This window comes from Lampris incognitus, chromosome 8, assembly GCF_029633865.1.
Source record: "Lampris incognitus isolate fLamInc1 chromosome 8, fLamInc1.hap2, whole genome shotgun sequence".
NCBI classification, from domain to species: Eukaryota; Metazoa; Chordata; class Actinopteri; order Lampriformes; family Lampridae; genus Lampris; species Lampris incognitus.
Window position 1 is genome coordinate 41835438 of NC_079218.1, and position 15804 is coordinate 41851241.

At 41.2% G+C, this 15804-nt stretch overlaps 1 protein-coding gene across 1 annotated transcript in view; it reads right to left on the reverse strand.

Moving 5' to 3' along the window:
* Nucleotides 1–408: 408 nt before the first annotated feature.
* The window catches only part of LOC130116569 (lissencephaly-1 homolog B), a 30114-nt gene continuing 14718 nt past the window's right edge, over nucleotides 409–15804 (reverse strand). The window contains exons 3-11 of the mRNA XM_056284509.1: nucleotides 15013–15097; nucleotides 14815–14889; nucleotides 13478–13684; nucleotides 11127–11295; nucleotides 9262–9364; nucleotides 5369–5597; nucleotides 4216–4317; nucleotides 2193–2349; nucleotides 409–1863 (exon numbers count right to left, since the gene is read on the reverse strand). Of these exons, the coding sequence (XP_056140484.1) occupies nucleotides 1790–1863; nucleotides 2193–2349; nucleotides 4216–4317; nucleotides 5369–5597; nucleotides 9262–9364; nucleotides 11127–11295; nucleotides 13478–13684; nucleotides 14815–14889; nucleotides 15013–15097 (1201 nt within the window). The 3' untranslated portion in view covers nucleotides 409–1789. The remainder of the gene's footprint in view (nucleotides 1864–2192; nucleotides 2350–4215; nucleotides 4318–5368; nucleotides 5598–9261; nucleotides 9365–11126; nucleotides 11296–13477; nucleotides 13685–14814; nucleotides 14890–15012; nucleotides 15098–15804) is intronic.

Here is a 15804-nt window from a genome sequence, read left to right on the forward strand (position 1 = left end):
GTAAAAACAATCGCTTCAACTTTTTCTCCCAACTTCTATTCTACTTAACCAGTTCCATCCTTATATAATGTCGCATAAGAAAGTAGACATTTTCTTCTAGTTCTATGCATTAGCTTCATGGTTTTTATTATTTTCATCTCACAGGGCATGCGCAATATTCATTTTTTATTTTTGTTGTATGGGATTTATTGTGTCTTTGAGGTACTACAGACTTGCTGTGTTGGCTATGTATTGTTTTAAGCTGATTGCAGCTGTATGTAGCACTATTACTCAAGGCAAATTTCCCCTCAGGGACAATAAAGTTGATCTTGTTTTCCAATGGGAGACATTGGTTGAGTGCTGAGGGGTTTCAGCATCTAGTTTGGGAAGATGAGTGGAGAGGCAAACACCTTGAGACGAGAAGGCACGTTATATTTACAGATTTTTATTTCATTATGTTGCAAACAATGACATCCAGATATATTGATACACGTTTTTTTTTTCCTGTGCGTGTGTATGTGAACTTGAGAGTGTATGTGCGGTATGTGTGCATAAAGAGAGCAGTGAAACCACAGAAAGCAGAATGAAAATCCCGTGTGAGAAAGCCCTCATTGGGTTAACAAGGCAAAGAGTTAGCGAGCGAGAGGGCACTGGGGGATTCTCTGGGGCAATGCACACACACACACACACACACGCACACACACACACGCGCGCGCGCAGACCTCACGTAAAGGTGAGCAGGCTGTTTCCTCTGTAAAACGCAAACACACCTTCTCTAGGGGGTGTGTGTGCTGTCAGCAGCATAGGGATCATTAAGGTCCTGTGAGTGTCTACTAAAAAGCAAGTTGTTACAGAGATAAAGTAGTATGAATGAACACAGTGGGTGAGAAGTTCGCCTCCCGCCTTCTCTCGTCGGACACCCTTCCCTCGGGATTATCGGAGGAGAGACGGCGGAGTAGCCATTCTCCTGTCATAATGAACATACAAAGACGGATACACGCACGCACACAAAGTACAGGCATCCACACACACACACACACATGCTCACCCACAGCACCACTCATATGACTTGACTGATGGGCCGCATCTGCTACAACTTTCAGATACCCCCCCGCATCGTCTCATAGTCATAGAAACCTCCCTTCTTCCCTTTCGTTTACGTCTATTTCCCCTCACACCCTCTCTCTCACCACCCATCCAGCGACAGACCGCGACAGTGGAGGTATGAAATTAAACAAAACTAAACAAAAACTTCATGAACCCCTTCGACAAGGGATGCAATTGATTTTTCGTGCACTGTCAGCTACCCAGAATCCACCTGCGCCAGCACACAAGGATATTTACCCTTTGACCCGATAGGAAGTCATGACAACAGTATGCAAATTAGGCAAATTCAACAGTATACAACTTTTTTTTCTTGTTTGACTCACCATGCAAGGAATACTTCTTACGTTTTGAGTGTGTTTATGTGTCAAGAGATTGCGTGACATTAAGCGTACCCTACATCCAGAATAATTTACATAAAAGGACAATAGCCATCTTAATAGGGCTGGACTGGTTTAGGGGAGGAGCACGTTAGGGGAAAAGAAGGGAAAGGTATTAGGGAGAGGAGGGGAAGAGCTTGGGTAAACTATGGTATGGAGTGCAAGAGGTGAGGGCTTGGGTGGGCGTAGGGGCAAAGGGAATAGGACTGTGGTGCAGGGGGAAGAGGAGGAGGGATTGGGGGGAGGGGGTAAGCCAGAGTTATAGGGCTGCTGTTGGAGGGAGGTGGGAGGGAATCGGGGGAGTAGAGCGGGTTTTTGAGGCAGTCTTAGCGGCACTCCCAGACTTTGACCGTCTGATCCACGCTACCCGTTACAACGTAAGGAGCCGTCTTGTGGAAATCTGCAGGGGATGGAGAGACATCACTTCAGATACATTTCACTGGACATGAGTCAAGTAATTTACACTCCTTTTTTTATTGCTTTCAGGGCCACCAAAAAAGACAGTGTAATGCTTATCTGAAGGCTGAAGTAAGTATTTCTACTTGGCCAATTTTAAATCTACATTTTGAACTGTTCTGTGTAGCCTTCAGAATTAGGAACGCTAAAAGTGGTAATGATTTACATATTCACAGATTAGCAATCATCATGGAAACGCCTGCGACAGCAACAGTATCTGGTTTGTCAAGATCAAAACGAAGCAGAAAAAATTTATGCATGATTCTGACTTACCCAAAGAGGTTACAAAGTGTTCATGGGCACACAGGGTCTTCATGCAGCGTTTGTTCTTGTAGTCCCAGATCCTCAGAGTTTTGTCATCAGCACAGCTCACTATGAACCTGCCTCCAGGATGCACCAACACCCCACGCACCCAGTTGTCATGACCCACCTGAGGAAAACGATGCAAATCCCAGCACAATTAAAAATATCATCCCCTCACATCGAGACGGCTGGTGCAACCTGTTCAAATGCAAACACTAAACTGACCAGGTTTTAAAATACCTGAAGCAACCGAATCAAAAAGGGACACACAAGGGACTTACCAGTAGTTATGGGAATTCTGGCTCTTTTTAGTGATCCAGCTCAGCAATAACAGCTCCCAAATGGCTCTTAGTACCACTTTTCACTTTTATGATTCAGCTAAATTCAGCAATATTTTGACCTATGATTGGTATGTGTGCACATATCACTTAAATTATTCAATGTAATTGTATTAAACATTTATAATTTCCAGAATACCACAATTTAACATTATGTTTGGTAACTTGAGGTTTACCGGCACAACATACAAAAAAAGCCTCACCATGCTTGGCTCTTAATGCCAGACCTAGACTGGCCATCGGGAGCACCGAGATAATTGCCGGTGACCTGGCAAGCTGATTTGCCTGGAGCGTTGGGCCAGTGTTAAAAATGCTAAAAGAAAGGGGTAAATTAAATAGCAAATAACACGGGGCAACCACAGGCCGTCAGAACCGTAGACCATCAGCCCCCTGCCTACTTTTAACCCGATGGTATGATTTCTCTCTGTCATCACACAAGACTGTTCGTATGCACATAGGCTGGGTTCAGACAGAATCAGGTAACATGGGGTGCCTTGCTGCAGCGGTGTGGGCATTTCACTACATGAATCATCGCGATCAGTGCTCGCCGCAATGGGCCATCGCAGCGATCATGGCCCACATGGGCGTCTTCAGTCTGATCACTGGCTTACGTGATGGCCACCGTGACGTCGGGTTGTGTTACGGCAAAAGCTGGATCTGGCTCAACTCTGTCGGACGCTGCCGCGTTTTGTTGCAGAACTCCCTGCGGCGAGCGCCGCTGCAGCATAAACACAATGCTCTCATTCAAAGTGAATGGGAGGACTTGCATTTTTGACGCATTACCCAATTCTGTCTGAATCCAGACATCAACACAACATTCAGTCAGTGGATGGAGTGCACGTGGCTGAGCAGTGTGACGAAAAGGTCAACCTATTATTCTGTCTTGAATTAATTTAAAAAAAAAACAAAACAAAAAAAAAAAAATCGGCTCTTAGTCAAGAGCCAGCTCCCATCATTCACTTAACACTGGAACGACCAAGGCCGTCATTTTGAGTTTTGGATTTTCAAAGTTTAATAACTTGGTGGAAAAAAAAGATACAGAACTGCCACTTCCTGAATGCTCCTAACATTGCATATATTTGCATTAAAATGAGTTTTAGATCAAATGTACAAAAAAAGTTATGATAACATCTACCTAAAACGACCATGAGCCATCAAAAAGACAGCTCGTAATTTGTGCATCATGTCACTATTTATGATGTGTGTTGGTCGCATAATTTCCTTTGCGAAATTCATTGCTGTCCTAGAAATACACTAGCGTCCTCCAGCACAGAGAAATAGTCTAAACTTGATTCTTGATTATTGCCAACATGTCTGGTTACAGACACCATTTAAGACACACCATGACTACCACCGACACGTTACAGTATTTACAGGTGTTGGACAGCAGCGATTTTAAATTGTTTGAACAACAGTATTAAAGTTGTTAAAATGTTAATTTTGGTGTCAGTCGTTTCTTAACAGACATACTAACATATGAAATGCATTAATATCTCAATTGGGTATTTATCTTGACAGAATATAGAGTTTAAAAACCGGCGGCCATTTTGACTGCCCATGGTCGTTTCAGGATAGGAGTGAAACCCCGGTCGTTCTAGTGTTAAAGGAGCTGCCCATTGAGCCGACTCGTTCGTATCCTACACATCATTACTCACCAAAGTCATAAGGCACATGCCAGTGCTGACATCCCACATCTTAATCGTTTTATCTCTGGATCCAGAGAGGAGGAAGGGGCCAGGCTTCCCACTCTTCTTATTCTGAAGAAGAGAGAAGGGAGGTTATGGGATTTTATTAAGGTTTATGAAATGGTCCCTAATTAAGTGTCTAAAGCACTAATATGTAAGGGTTCACTAGTGGTAAAAACCCCAAACAACACAGAATTAGAGAGGAAAACTACATTTTTCGATGAAATATCCATTGGTCTACTCTCCTGTCCCAAACACCAGTGATTTTCCTTTGTTGTCATCTTACCTTCACATTTGGTAAATGAGAAAAGAACACATGATAAAAGTCGCCAAGAGCAGAGGATGTGCCATGACACAGCAAGATACTATCTGGGATTCAGTCTTTAAAATTCACTCTCAATTTGTAACTTCAAATGCCAGTTGGGCATGTTACAATAATTATAAGAGTGATTTATAATAAATAATTCAGGCACCTTGTAGTACCAGTTAGCCACATCTGAATACCTTGTCTAGGAAAAGTGCAACCACACTGTGTCTGCCTCAGGACTTGTAAAAGCTGCAACCAGTGTTTGATGCTTCAAAACATCCCTTCCTGTCTAGGGCTGATGATATCCTGTGTATGTTGAGATCTGACCAGGACAAACAGCTCCTTCATTCAGTAGTGTCCGAAATCTTACACCGTACATTCCTGTGTCTCTAGTAAAATGGGTTCTAGTCTGTCAGGTTGCCATGAATCCATTATCAGTTGTTTCACAAAAGGCTCATGTCCTCGGAAAAATCTACTAAGGCCAGTGCTCTGAACTGTTATACTAAACGCTATATAGGATGAGAAGATGACTACCACTCTTTGTATTCAATAACTCCGTGACCCAGTACGGTCACGGAGCTACTGCTTAGATCACACTCAGAAACAAGCGCAGTAGTGAGCGTGATTCTGCATTTAAACAAACATATTCCCTATTACAGAACTTTTAGGAGTTATGGGAGTATGGAGAAAAACAAAGCAATTCATCACTGAACATCACATGTATATTCAATATTCGATTCAATAATACACTGGCCCAGGCAAAATTGGTGCACCCCAATCCCACATTTTGCTGCAATGCTGCACTGCTGTAGGTACCTCAGAGCCCGTAGCCTCTAGGATGGTTGGGTGGGCGCTGTCAGGGGCCCAAGCAATACACTCCACTACATGTTCATGCTCCCGCAGCTCGGCTTTGCATTCCTTTGAAGCAACCACCCACACGCGCACCGTCTGGTCATTGGAGCAGCTGGCGATCAAGGACCCGTCCTGGTTGGGACGCACCATCCTCACCCACTCCCTGTGGCCTGCAAATGTTTTCACGCAGTACCTGGGAATAGGAGTGTGTAGATGAACACTTTGGTCCAAGACATCAGTCTTGGATGGAATATCAAAAATATCAATATATGTGCAAATGTAGATTATATCCTAATTTATGGTAATAATCTGCAGACTGCACCCCTACTGGTTGAACTTGTAGGGGTGCATGTAGACATGTGGTCTTGAATCCTTGCATATCCAGGTACATTTGTCTAGAAGCATGCCAAACATTCAAAAAAAGTATGTCAGCACCCATCACTGATAAGAGACAGTTTGATCCAAATCAAACACAACCCTTTCATGTCTAAGCTTGTAGCACTGTAGGGACCAGCACCGCCCGTGGACTACAATACCCACAACTCCCTGCGCAACCTCACAGGTGATTTCCACCCACTGTAGTATTATTGGTTACAGTAATATGTATCTGGTGATGCAATTTTGCTAATAAAACCAATGCGGTTTTTGAAATTCATCTCTCTCGCTGTGGACCGTGCACTCACAGCACTCAAAGAGAACCCTTTCTGAAGAAGAACAACAAGAACAAAGGACCACGTGTCTTCAAATTACCGCTGGCCACGGTTTCATTGAAGATAACCTAGTCTTGTTCATCAGCTAATCAGCTGTTATAACCGGATAAATGTTCCTACAAGACAGGCAGTTTCCACAGAAACAGAAGGCGACTGGATCCATTTTTATTTCTTAAACGTCGACACAATCGCAAAGGATCATCAGGTAACAGATGAAGCATTGAGGATTTTCAGCTGATGAGCTGTTAGAAGAAAGAAACAGTTTTCAGCGGAGCTGCATTTCAACGCCGGACAACTAGGAAGAGAGACTGTTTTCCTGAACCCATGCCCCGTGCCGTTTGTCGGACAACAAGGACTCTGATCACCGCAAGATCGATCATCAAGGCTTTGCATTTGGGCAGTTAGTTTTAGCAACTGGTCTGATTATCTCATGTGAGAAAAGTGTTGTTAGCTGAAATCATCCATGATCTAGGTACACACTGTGATTCACGTACTAAGAGTTACACAAGGCTGACTGTTAGTTTTATGTTCTTTTCCTTTTAATTTTTTTTGGTTTGACACTGTTACTTGAGTAAAGTACTATTGCACACACTGATCCACATAAGAGTTTGCTAGATGGAACGTCTAGTTTTCTTTTGTTCATTTTCTACTTTCATTTTTGTTTCTTTGTTTGCAAAATTACCTTGGTAGATAGACTGTACATGCAATCTCTCTCATTTTGTCTTAACCTTACCACACTCCGCTAGGGTTGGGCATCATTTGGATTTTAACGATTTTGATTCCGATTCTGCTTTCCGATTGCGGTTCTTAACGATTCTTGATTCCGGTTCTTTGTGAGGCGGGGTGAAAACAGGTCACATGCTTCTTTCACAGAAGAAAAAATTATTTAAAAAAAAACTTTATACAAGCCATTCTGTTTTAACAACGGATCATTGCGGAAGTCTCATTCTTATATTTACATTTACAACAACTGTCTTCATACATGAAGATGAAGAAATAAAGACAGTCACACCCTGGTCTGGACTACCAGGTATTACACTCCTTAAATTAGAAACAGTTCTTGTTTAGAAAAATGAGCATATTTGCCTTCTCAGGCTGTATACGTGAGCGTTCAGCACAGAAAAAACACGTTTCAGTATTTGCATACAGTTTACAGCAATTCACTCATGTATAAGTTGTTCGCTGTCTCGCTGTTGCGAATAAGCCAAATGTTAATTTTCACCTACACAAATGCGACAAGGTGCTGCTTGCTGTTTGCTTAGGGTTGGCTGAAAAGGATGCCGAGGCAGGAGATGGAGACCAGCGCAACGTGTCAAACATGGTACACTGGTTAATTTGTACACCGTGTAGGCGAAGGTGTTCGGCCATATTCGTTGTGCATCCTCCCTTGCATGAGGCGTTGCACTGTGCCAACCCTTAATTTTTTCAGGGCAAAATGAAGCCACACTTTCGACCGCCGCTTGCTCTGGTCCATGATGGCGCACATTTAATTTGCGGAGGCGGAAACTATGGAAGCTGCATGCCGCCACCACGGAAACAGAAACTAACTTTAGCGCGAGTGACATTTATTTAGGAACCAATAGGCAGAATCGAAATTTCACATTCTTAATGATTCCTTTGGAACTAGTTCTCGATGCCCAACCCTACTCTTCGCTGCGCGCCATCTCATCTGCACAATTCCGCCCAGCCTTCCTCTCACACACACAACCATCCTTTGTCCTTGTGGTACCATTTCCTCACCGCGTGCAAGAACGCACCCATGCACACTCCCCACATGCACCCCAACTTTTCAGTGCGCGTGCAAACACACACGCGCATGCAAAATATTTGCAGTCTCACTACCTCATATCACCTTTTGTGTCTTGATCATTACCCTGCTGTTCATCATTGTTTGTACCTGATCAGTATCAGTTATTTGATTAGTGTTTAGTATTAGTTGAATTTCTTTGATTGTTCTAATAAATTGTTTTCACTGAAGTCATTATCCTGCCTGTTTTGTGACAATATTTACTGTAGCCTTTCTCTGCCAATCAAAGTACTCCAATTGGTGTAACACGGATTATTCCATCAACTTGAATGGTTCAATTATAATTATTGAACATCAAAGTTAATGGTTAATCATGTTATGAGACTGATTCATAAGACTGATTTTCTCAGACTGACTTAATGAGACTGATTAGATTATTCCATCAATTTTAGTAGTATAATTATAAAATATTAAACACCAAAATTTTAGATAGAATAAGAATAGATAGATAGAACTTATAATTCTAGATTAGATGGGTGTAGACTGTGGAATTCTGGCCTGATGCATTAGCGCTTCTGTGTTGTATCATTGCTGTGACTCATAATTCAAGGAAACCAAGTAGACGCTGGCCATGAGGATGGCATAACACAAGAGCTAACGCGTCAGGCCAGGACTCCGCGGTCTACACCCATCTACAGGCCAGTGGCCACTCTTTCAAGGATGAGGATATGCATATCCTTAATAGGGAGGAATGCTGGTTTGAACAGGGAGGGAGTCAAAGAGGTCATCTATGTGAAGACGGAATGACCATCCTTGAACTTGGGGGGGGGGGGGGTCTAAGAGTACATCTGTCGCCATCTTACAATGTTGTGATTGCAAACATTCCCAAATCCTCTTTGAATAGTACAGATTGCCATTGAGACTCTAGTTAATGCTCATGGCAATATGCATATGGAACCTATCGTTTTCGGTCGTTATGCCACTGTATTGTTTATTAGGGGGGAGATACCTGCAGTCAGTTGAGACTGAAGAGGCCACTTGGATGAGTGATGAAACATTTCTCAAACGTTGTATCCAGATGAACTGATTCAACATTCTTTGATCAAAATTAATGGTTGATAAATTTATGAGATATTTTATGAGACCAATTTGATACCCTGTTGCACTAACAGCTCATACTCCAACCCCCCAAAAATCCCAAAAAGTCCTATTTTGGGGGATTTTCCCAAATGTGAGAATTGGCAGGAAACAGCTGATACTGGATAGGGATGTTACCCTTCAAGCTAAGGAGGTAATTAGAAAGAATAAAAAGAGAAAAGATAGAAAATAACAAAGTTACATCCCTCTTACCACAGTACAAGAGCTTACGTTGAGTTCCAAACAGCATGACCTTTACTTACCCAGTTGCAACCTCCCACATCTTGATGGTCTTGTCTCTGGAGGCAGATACTATGTGGTCTCCATTGGGCATGATCGCTACAGAAGACACATTGTGGTCGTGTCCTAGAAGACATGGGAGAGAGCTAATTTGCCATAATGCTTGAGTGTTTTGTCATTTAACTACTAGCTACTTGAACCATCTGGGTCAAGGAGGTTAAAACTGGCAGGACATTATAAAGGCTCAGCTCTCTAAACTTTGAGGCACTAAATATTTTTCCCCATTTCATCTTTTACAATGGCTTTGAATGTGTGGCTGAAAGAACCGTTTACATTTTAATTATTGTGCACAGTGTTTATCTTTGGTAATGTTTACTCGAGGTATTCATGAACTTGGATGAATACATAGTATAAAATGTATCTCTAGCATCTGAACTTGTGGCAAAAGTATTTTGAGTAACTGCACTAATATTCGTCATCAAGTTACTCAATTTCAAACATTACTTTAACACATATACAGTAGGTATTAAACTCACCACATATAGTTCAAATATTGTTTTTTTAATCCTATTAAAATCTAGCAACCTTTCCACATTTGACTGCCTTAGACCTCAACAGAAAAAACAAAATCCAGTTTTCTAAATTTTTTCTAAAAATACATTTAAAATCAAAATCTAACTCACAGCCTGTTTGTGTAAGTATGCATGCCCTACATTTAAAACATGTTTGAAACACCTTTTATGACAGTTACAACTCAGTTTGGAAGGTCCACCAACTGAGAACATCTAGAGTCTCAAGTTTCTTCCAGTCCGATTTGTTAGAAAAGTTAAAGCTCACTCAAAACACAAGGTAATCTCTAACGCACATCCACTTTTTAGGTACATTTAGATATAGTCACAGATTGAACTGGTTTGGTCCAAATTGAGCCATTTCACAATAACACAACTGCAATGTCAACAATATCTCTTGAAATTCGGAACAAATGTTGCTCCTGGATTTCAGCAGACTGTCAGACTTTTCCCAGAACATATTTGGGCTACTGGCTGTGTTCTTCTTGCATAATTAAGATGAGAGTGGATGTTCTCTTTTAGGGAAAAGGGACTTCCATTTTGCCACCCTACCCCAAAGCCCAGATATGTGGATAGTTCACAAAATGGCTGGTTAAGTATGAAGAGAGGCCTGACCATACAGCCTTGCAGTTGTTTTGCAACTGCTTCCTCCTTGCGTGTTCATCCATCTTGGAGGGAACACTTCATCCATCTCTCTTGGAGAAATGGTCATAGTGATGTTTAGTTTTTATAATCTTAACGAGTCTTTCAAATTTTCTCCAGGGTATATTTAAACTAGAAACTAAAATATTCAGGTCTGAAATGTATTTGTGTCCTTCTCCATACATGAATCTCTCATCAATATGTTTTAGGACAGCATATTTCAACGGAGCCAAGTGGAATCACTTGATTTTAATTCCAGGTTAAATCAAATGAAGATCAAGTCAGACTAACTTTGTAATGGTTTAGAATGTACTTGAGTATATAAAACCTCAACAGTTACAAACTATATTGGATGCCCACCTCAATGCAACCATGTTTTCCTTTAAAACTCGCTGTCAAAAAAGAGCAACATGATGTAAAGCTACATCAAAACAAATATAAAATTAGTCAAATAAGCGTCAAAAAGACAACACATTTTCAAGCAAGGCCTCTTTTGCAATTAAAACTAACACATTTTGAAGGATGTGTAGAGCTTTGATATCCACTATAATATCACTATACAGTTTAGAGAGTGTTTTGCAAGGCCACTCCATTTGTATAAGAATAAGCTTCAATGCGCTTGTGTAAGAGCTATGAGACTTATCTGCGTCTTTAATGCAGCAAAGAAAATCCCATACCATGCATTGTTCGGATACACTCAAATCCCTGGAAGTCCCACAGTTTGATGCTCATGTCAGCTGAACATGAGGCCAGTAGCTTTCCTGTCTGATCAAAAGAGATGTCCTGCACAGAGTCTGTATGGCCCTTTAGGGTTCGCTCAAAGTCCCCAGCTTCATAGTCCCACACCTACAGAAACAGACACAGTTTAGAGTCCCAAACACTTATTAGACAGGCAGATTTGGGTAGGTCAAACTAGATAAATGGAAACATCAAATCCTTACACAAGGCAAAGTGAATGAGCAGGTACACATTCAAACGCACTGACACACCTCTGTGTAATTTAATTCCAAATGATGTTAAGATCAAACAATGTGTTGACATGGTCTACTTTCGATCAGTATGAGTGCTTGGGAGAAGAGAAAAGGCTGTGTGAGAGAGAGAGAGAGAGAGAGAGAGAGAGAGAGAGAGAGAGAGATTTTCATCTTTCCTTGGGAGCGGTGTTCTTGTGAACGATGCAACAGCGTTGCCGCTGACAACGGCAGCATCAGCCCATTTCAACGAAGATGAGCAGTGACAAAGCGAAAAAGAGCAAAGGAGGGAGGAGGAGCAGGAGGAGGCAGCGAAGGGAAAAATAGTATGTTGATGCAAAAGCTGAGAATAGAGGACAAACAGGCTTCAGATCTGCAGAATGCCTTTGATCTGAGGATCAGCACTGCAAAGGCCATGGTGTGGTCTGGTGTGGCGTGCTGCACAGCACAGACTGAGCTTGTAAAAGCTCCTAAACAAAGCCAACAGTGTTACTTGTTAGTCCTGGTATATACCAACACAAACGTTTTTGTAAAATGGTGCTCACTTCAGGATGACTCAAAATACGACACCATAATCAATATTGCAAGATTTCATGCACATTATAATAACAGAGTAACACGGTGTTGTGATTTTGAAATGAATAAAAAAAAAGAAAAACGTTATAGTGAGTTGTATGTTCCAACAAGGACTCGCTAATTTTTCCACGTGAACAACAAAAATGTCCCCTTCCAGACCATGTCCTTTAAATATGATTTAAAACCTTCACTGAACTTGTAATGTTATAAATTCATTACTTTGACATTTAAAGGGTTCCAGTTGCATTCAAGACATAATTTTCATGATAATATATCTAAATAAAAAAAACAAAACAAAAAAAAACAAAAAACAAAACCAAACTGTCGCTTCCTCATTTTTTTCTTGTTTAATTACACAACACTGACAGGACTCTCATAGTCTATTTTGCTTGCAATGACAGTGTATGGATTCTCACTGATCAGGTTAAAGTAACAAGTAAATATTTTCAAATATCAGTCCCTATAAAGACAGTGAACATCTACTGAAAAGTCAATAGCAGCTTATCTACTCTATCTGCCACATTGGAGACTTTTAGAAACAGTCACACATACTTTTCTTTACCTTCCTTCCAGCCTGTTTCTTTTCTTCTTCTATAATGTCAACACCAAATGACACATGGCCACCAAATAGAGACGGTCCTTTCATTCAACAAATATGGAAGTTGTGAAGCAAAAACAACGAGGTTACTGCAAATGTGAGTTTTCACCATTTTACTGTGAATGTCACCAACATTTGATTGATCTTCTCTGTAGTGTCCTCATACCACCGATAGTTATTCAGTGATCTTCTCTGTAGTGTCCTCATACTACCGATAGTTATTCAATGATCTTAAACTAGCAAACTTCATCATGACCCTACGAGCAAGGTGCCAGCTAATGAAATGTTACTTTGAGAAAATACATGGACCAAACTTAGAACTCACTCACTTTTCAGTATTCCCACCTGGTGGATGCCAATGATATGAGATAACTTCAGTCAACACTAAAAACTATGTAGTGTTTTTTTTTGTTTTGTTTTTAACAGGGCTCAACATACTGGCTGATCACTACACACACACTATATAATGGTTATAATGGTTTTAACATCTAGGCACTTTTTTTTGATCAAGATCTTTTTATTTTTACCTCTGGACAAATATTTTCCACTTTCATCTAGACAAATTCTGACAGCAACCTGAACACACCCCTCACTTCACTTCGTTTCTCCACATGGCAATAGCTGAACCTTGTCAATTACGCCATTTTACAATTAAAAAGAGCAAGAGTGGTCTTGTTAAATTAGCATAAATATTCTTCATGACAGCACAAATCTTTCTAGAAAAAAAATCAACGAATTTGCCATGAGTGAGAATCTTAAATTTGCAACAGGAATAAATTGGCCCACTAAAATGAGAGGTCAACTGCATATCACTGCATCACCACCTAATACACCAACATATAGTGAGACATTATTTGATCCACACTCCCTTGGCACAAATACACACCTTAATGGTGGCATCCTCAGAGGCTGTGACCATGACAGAGAAGACAGGGTGGAATATGACGCGTGTAACGGGTGCACGATGCCCACTCAGGGCGTATCTCTCTGGAGGACGTGGGATCCACTCTTTGGGGTCCCTCTTCTGGCCTACAGGACCACCATGTGTCATCTCCTCCTTTGCCTCATTCAGCTTTGACTCCAACTCCATTACCTGGAGCAAAGACATGGGTTGATGAAAGTAGGTGAGGATAATCAGAGAGAGAAACGAGATGTGGGAAGGTAGGTATAGGTTTAAAGGAGGGGGATAAATGAGGTGGAAGTGAAGAAAGAAAGAAAGCCACTTTATTTTTTGTCATTGTACACTTGCATTTGTCTTCTGCATTTAACCCATCCTATTGTATAGGAGCAGTGGGCAGCTGTGGCACAGTGCCCAGGGACCAACTCCAGTTCTTTTTCCTACTGCCTTGGTCAGGGGTACAAACAGGATTATTAACCCTTACATGTATGTCTTTTTGATGATGGGAGGAAATCGGAACATCCTGAGGAAACCCACGCAGACACACGGAGAACATGCAAACTCAACACAGAAAGCACCTTGGACGGCCTGGGGTTCGAACCCAGGACCTTCTTGCTGTGAGGCAACAGTGCTAACCACTGGGCCACTGTGCCGCCCAGGTGGCGGGCAGGTGCACAAAATCTGAGTGCATATATCCCAGATGTTTTCCCTCATGCAAGATTAAAACTAAAGATCTTATTAAAAGCAAAAAAAAAAAAAAAAAGAAAAGAAGGAAGACACACATCCACACACTGGCAGCTGTATTTACTTGGGCCAATGTTTTAATCCAATCTGCATCTCTTGTATCAGCACACAGCAGTTTGCACACACATTAATGTAGTCATACCAATTTATTTTTCAGCCTGTAACCTTTAAATTATATCTGTGGATTTTTTTGGAAAATGTGGTGTGATAAGGGGCAATTTCACTCTTGGAACAGCTCCAGGATTAATCCCAGAAGATGCTGCAGTTTAAGAATGTTTTATTACGTATTGATGCATGGAGAAATGTGCTGTAATTTCAACAAAATGTGAGCCTCGGAAACCGAGTCAAATGACGCTGATAATACTTTTGTTGTGCCTATCCTTTGTGGTTCTGTGTGTGTGTGTGTGTGTGTGTGTGTGTGTTTGTGTGTTTGTGGTGCTAACAAAATAATTGATCTGAAGCAAACACATACAAATTATGTAAATCTGTCTACCATGCATACATGACAATGCACTACCCAAGTCATTTCCCACAGAAATACAGTGAAAATTGTCATGAACTACTGGATCAACACCACTCACCTTCTTCTGTAATCTGATGACAGAGGTCCATTTCTTTTCCAAAAGGCCTGCATACTTTTTATCAACCTCTTCATTCTATCAAAAGAGATGGAGAAGCAAGACATGCAGGGACTTAGAAATGGATCAGGTTCTGTCTGTTGACATGGTACTCCCGTAAAGACATGAATATGCACAGCTAACATGTTGTTAGTTTCTCACCATGTCTAATTCTGCCTCCTTCTTGAAGGTGGAGTAAGCCTCTTCATAACCATTAGAACGAAGATAGTCTGCTATAGCCCGGTTTCTGAGAGGAAAGTAAGGGTTGAGAGAGAGACAGAGAGAGAGAGAAACTTTAGGTTCAAATAGTGCAAAACACTACAAGCTTTGGCCAAGGGAGTAACAATCTACAGTGCGTTCATTCACCAATATCGCATAAGTGGTTCATGGTGACTCATGATACCACTCACCAATAACAAAGTACTGCATATACTTGAAATAACCACCAGCACATTGCCATTTCACAATAATAACATTATATAATTTAACTAGTACCTGTAACGGTTAATTAAAAAAATCATGTGAACAAAAGAGTAGATGGCAGGATGCTCCTCCTTGACAAAAATGAGTTAAGTTCTCCTTAACACAAAGGTCCATATCTTGCCTAAGGGTATGGTCACACATGCGTGAAATTAACATTGATGAATATTTGCCTCCTGTTCACTTCCATTCTATGCAAGTGAAGGAGCGAATAAAATATTCGCTTCCGGTGGTGAAGGAAACTTGCATCTTTGCTTCGTGTGGAGTTCAACATTAGTGAACTTTGACCGGCGAATCCGCAGCCTCAACCAATAGCAAAGAAGTATGTGTGTGGTTGACCCCACCTGGTATCACATCCTGCACTGCCCAAATTCAGCATGAAAAGATACGAATTTTGCCTCAACAGGCGGGCCTGCATTCGTGCATGTGTGACCATAGCCTAACACTCTAGTTCAGCTATAGCTAAAATTATGC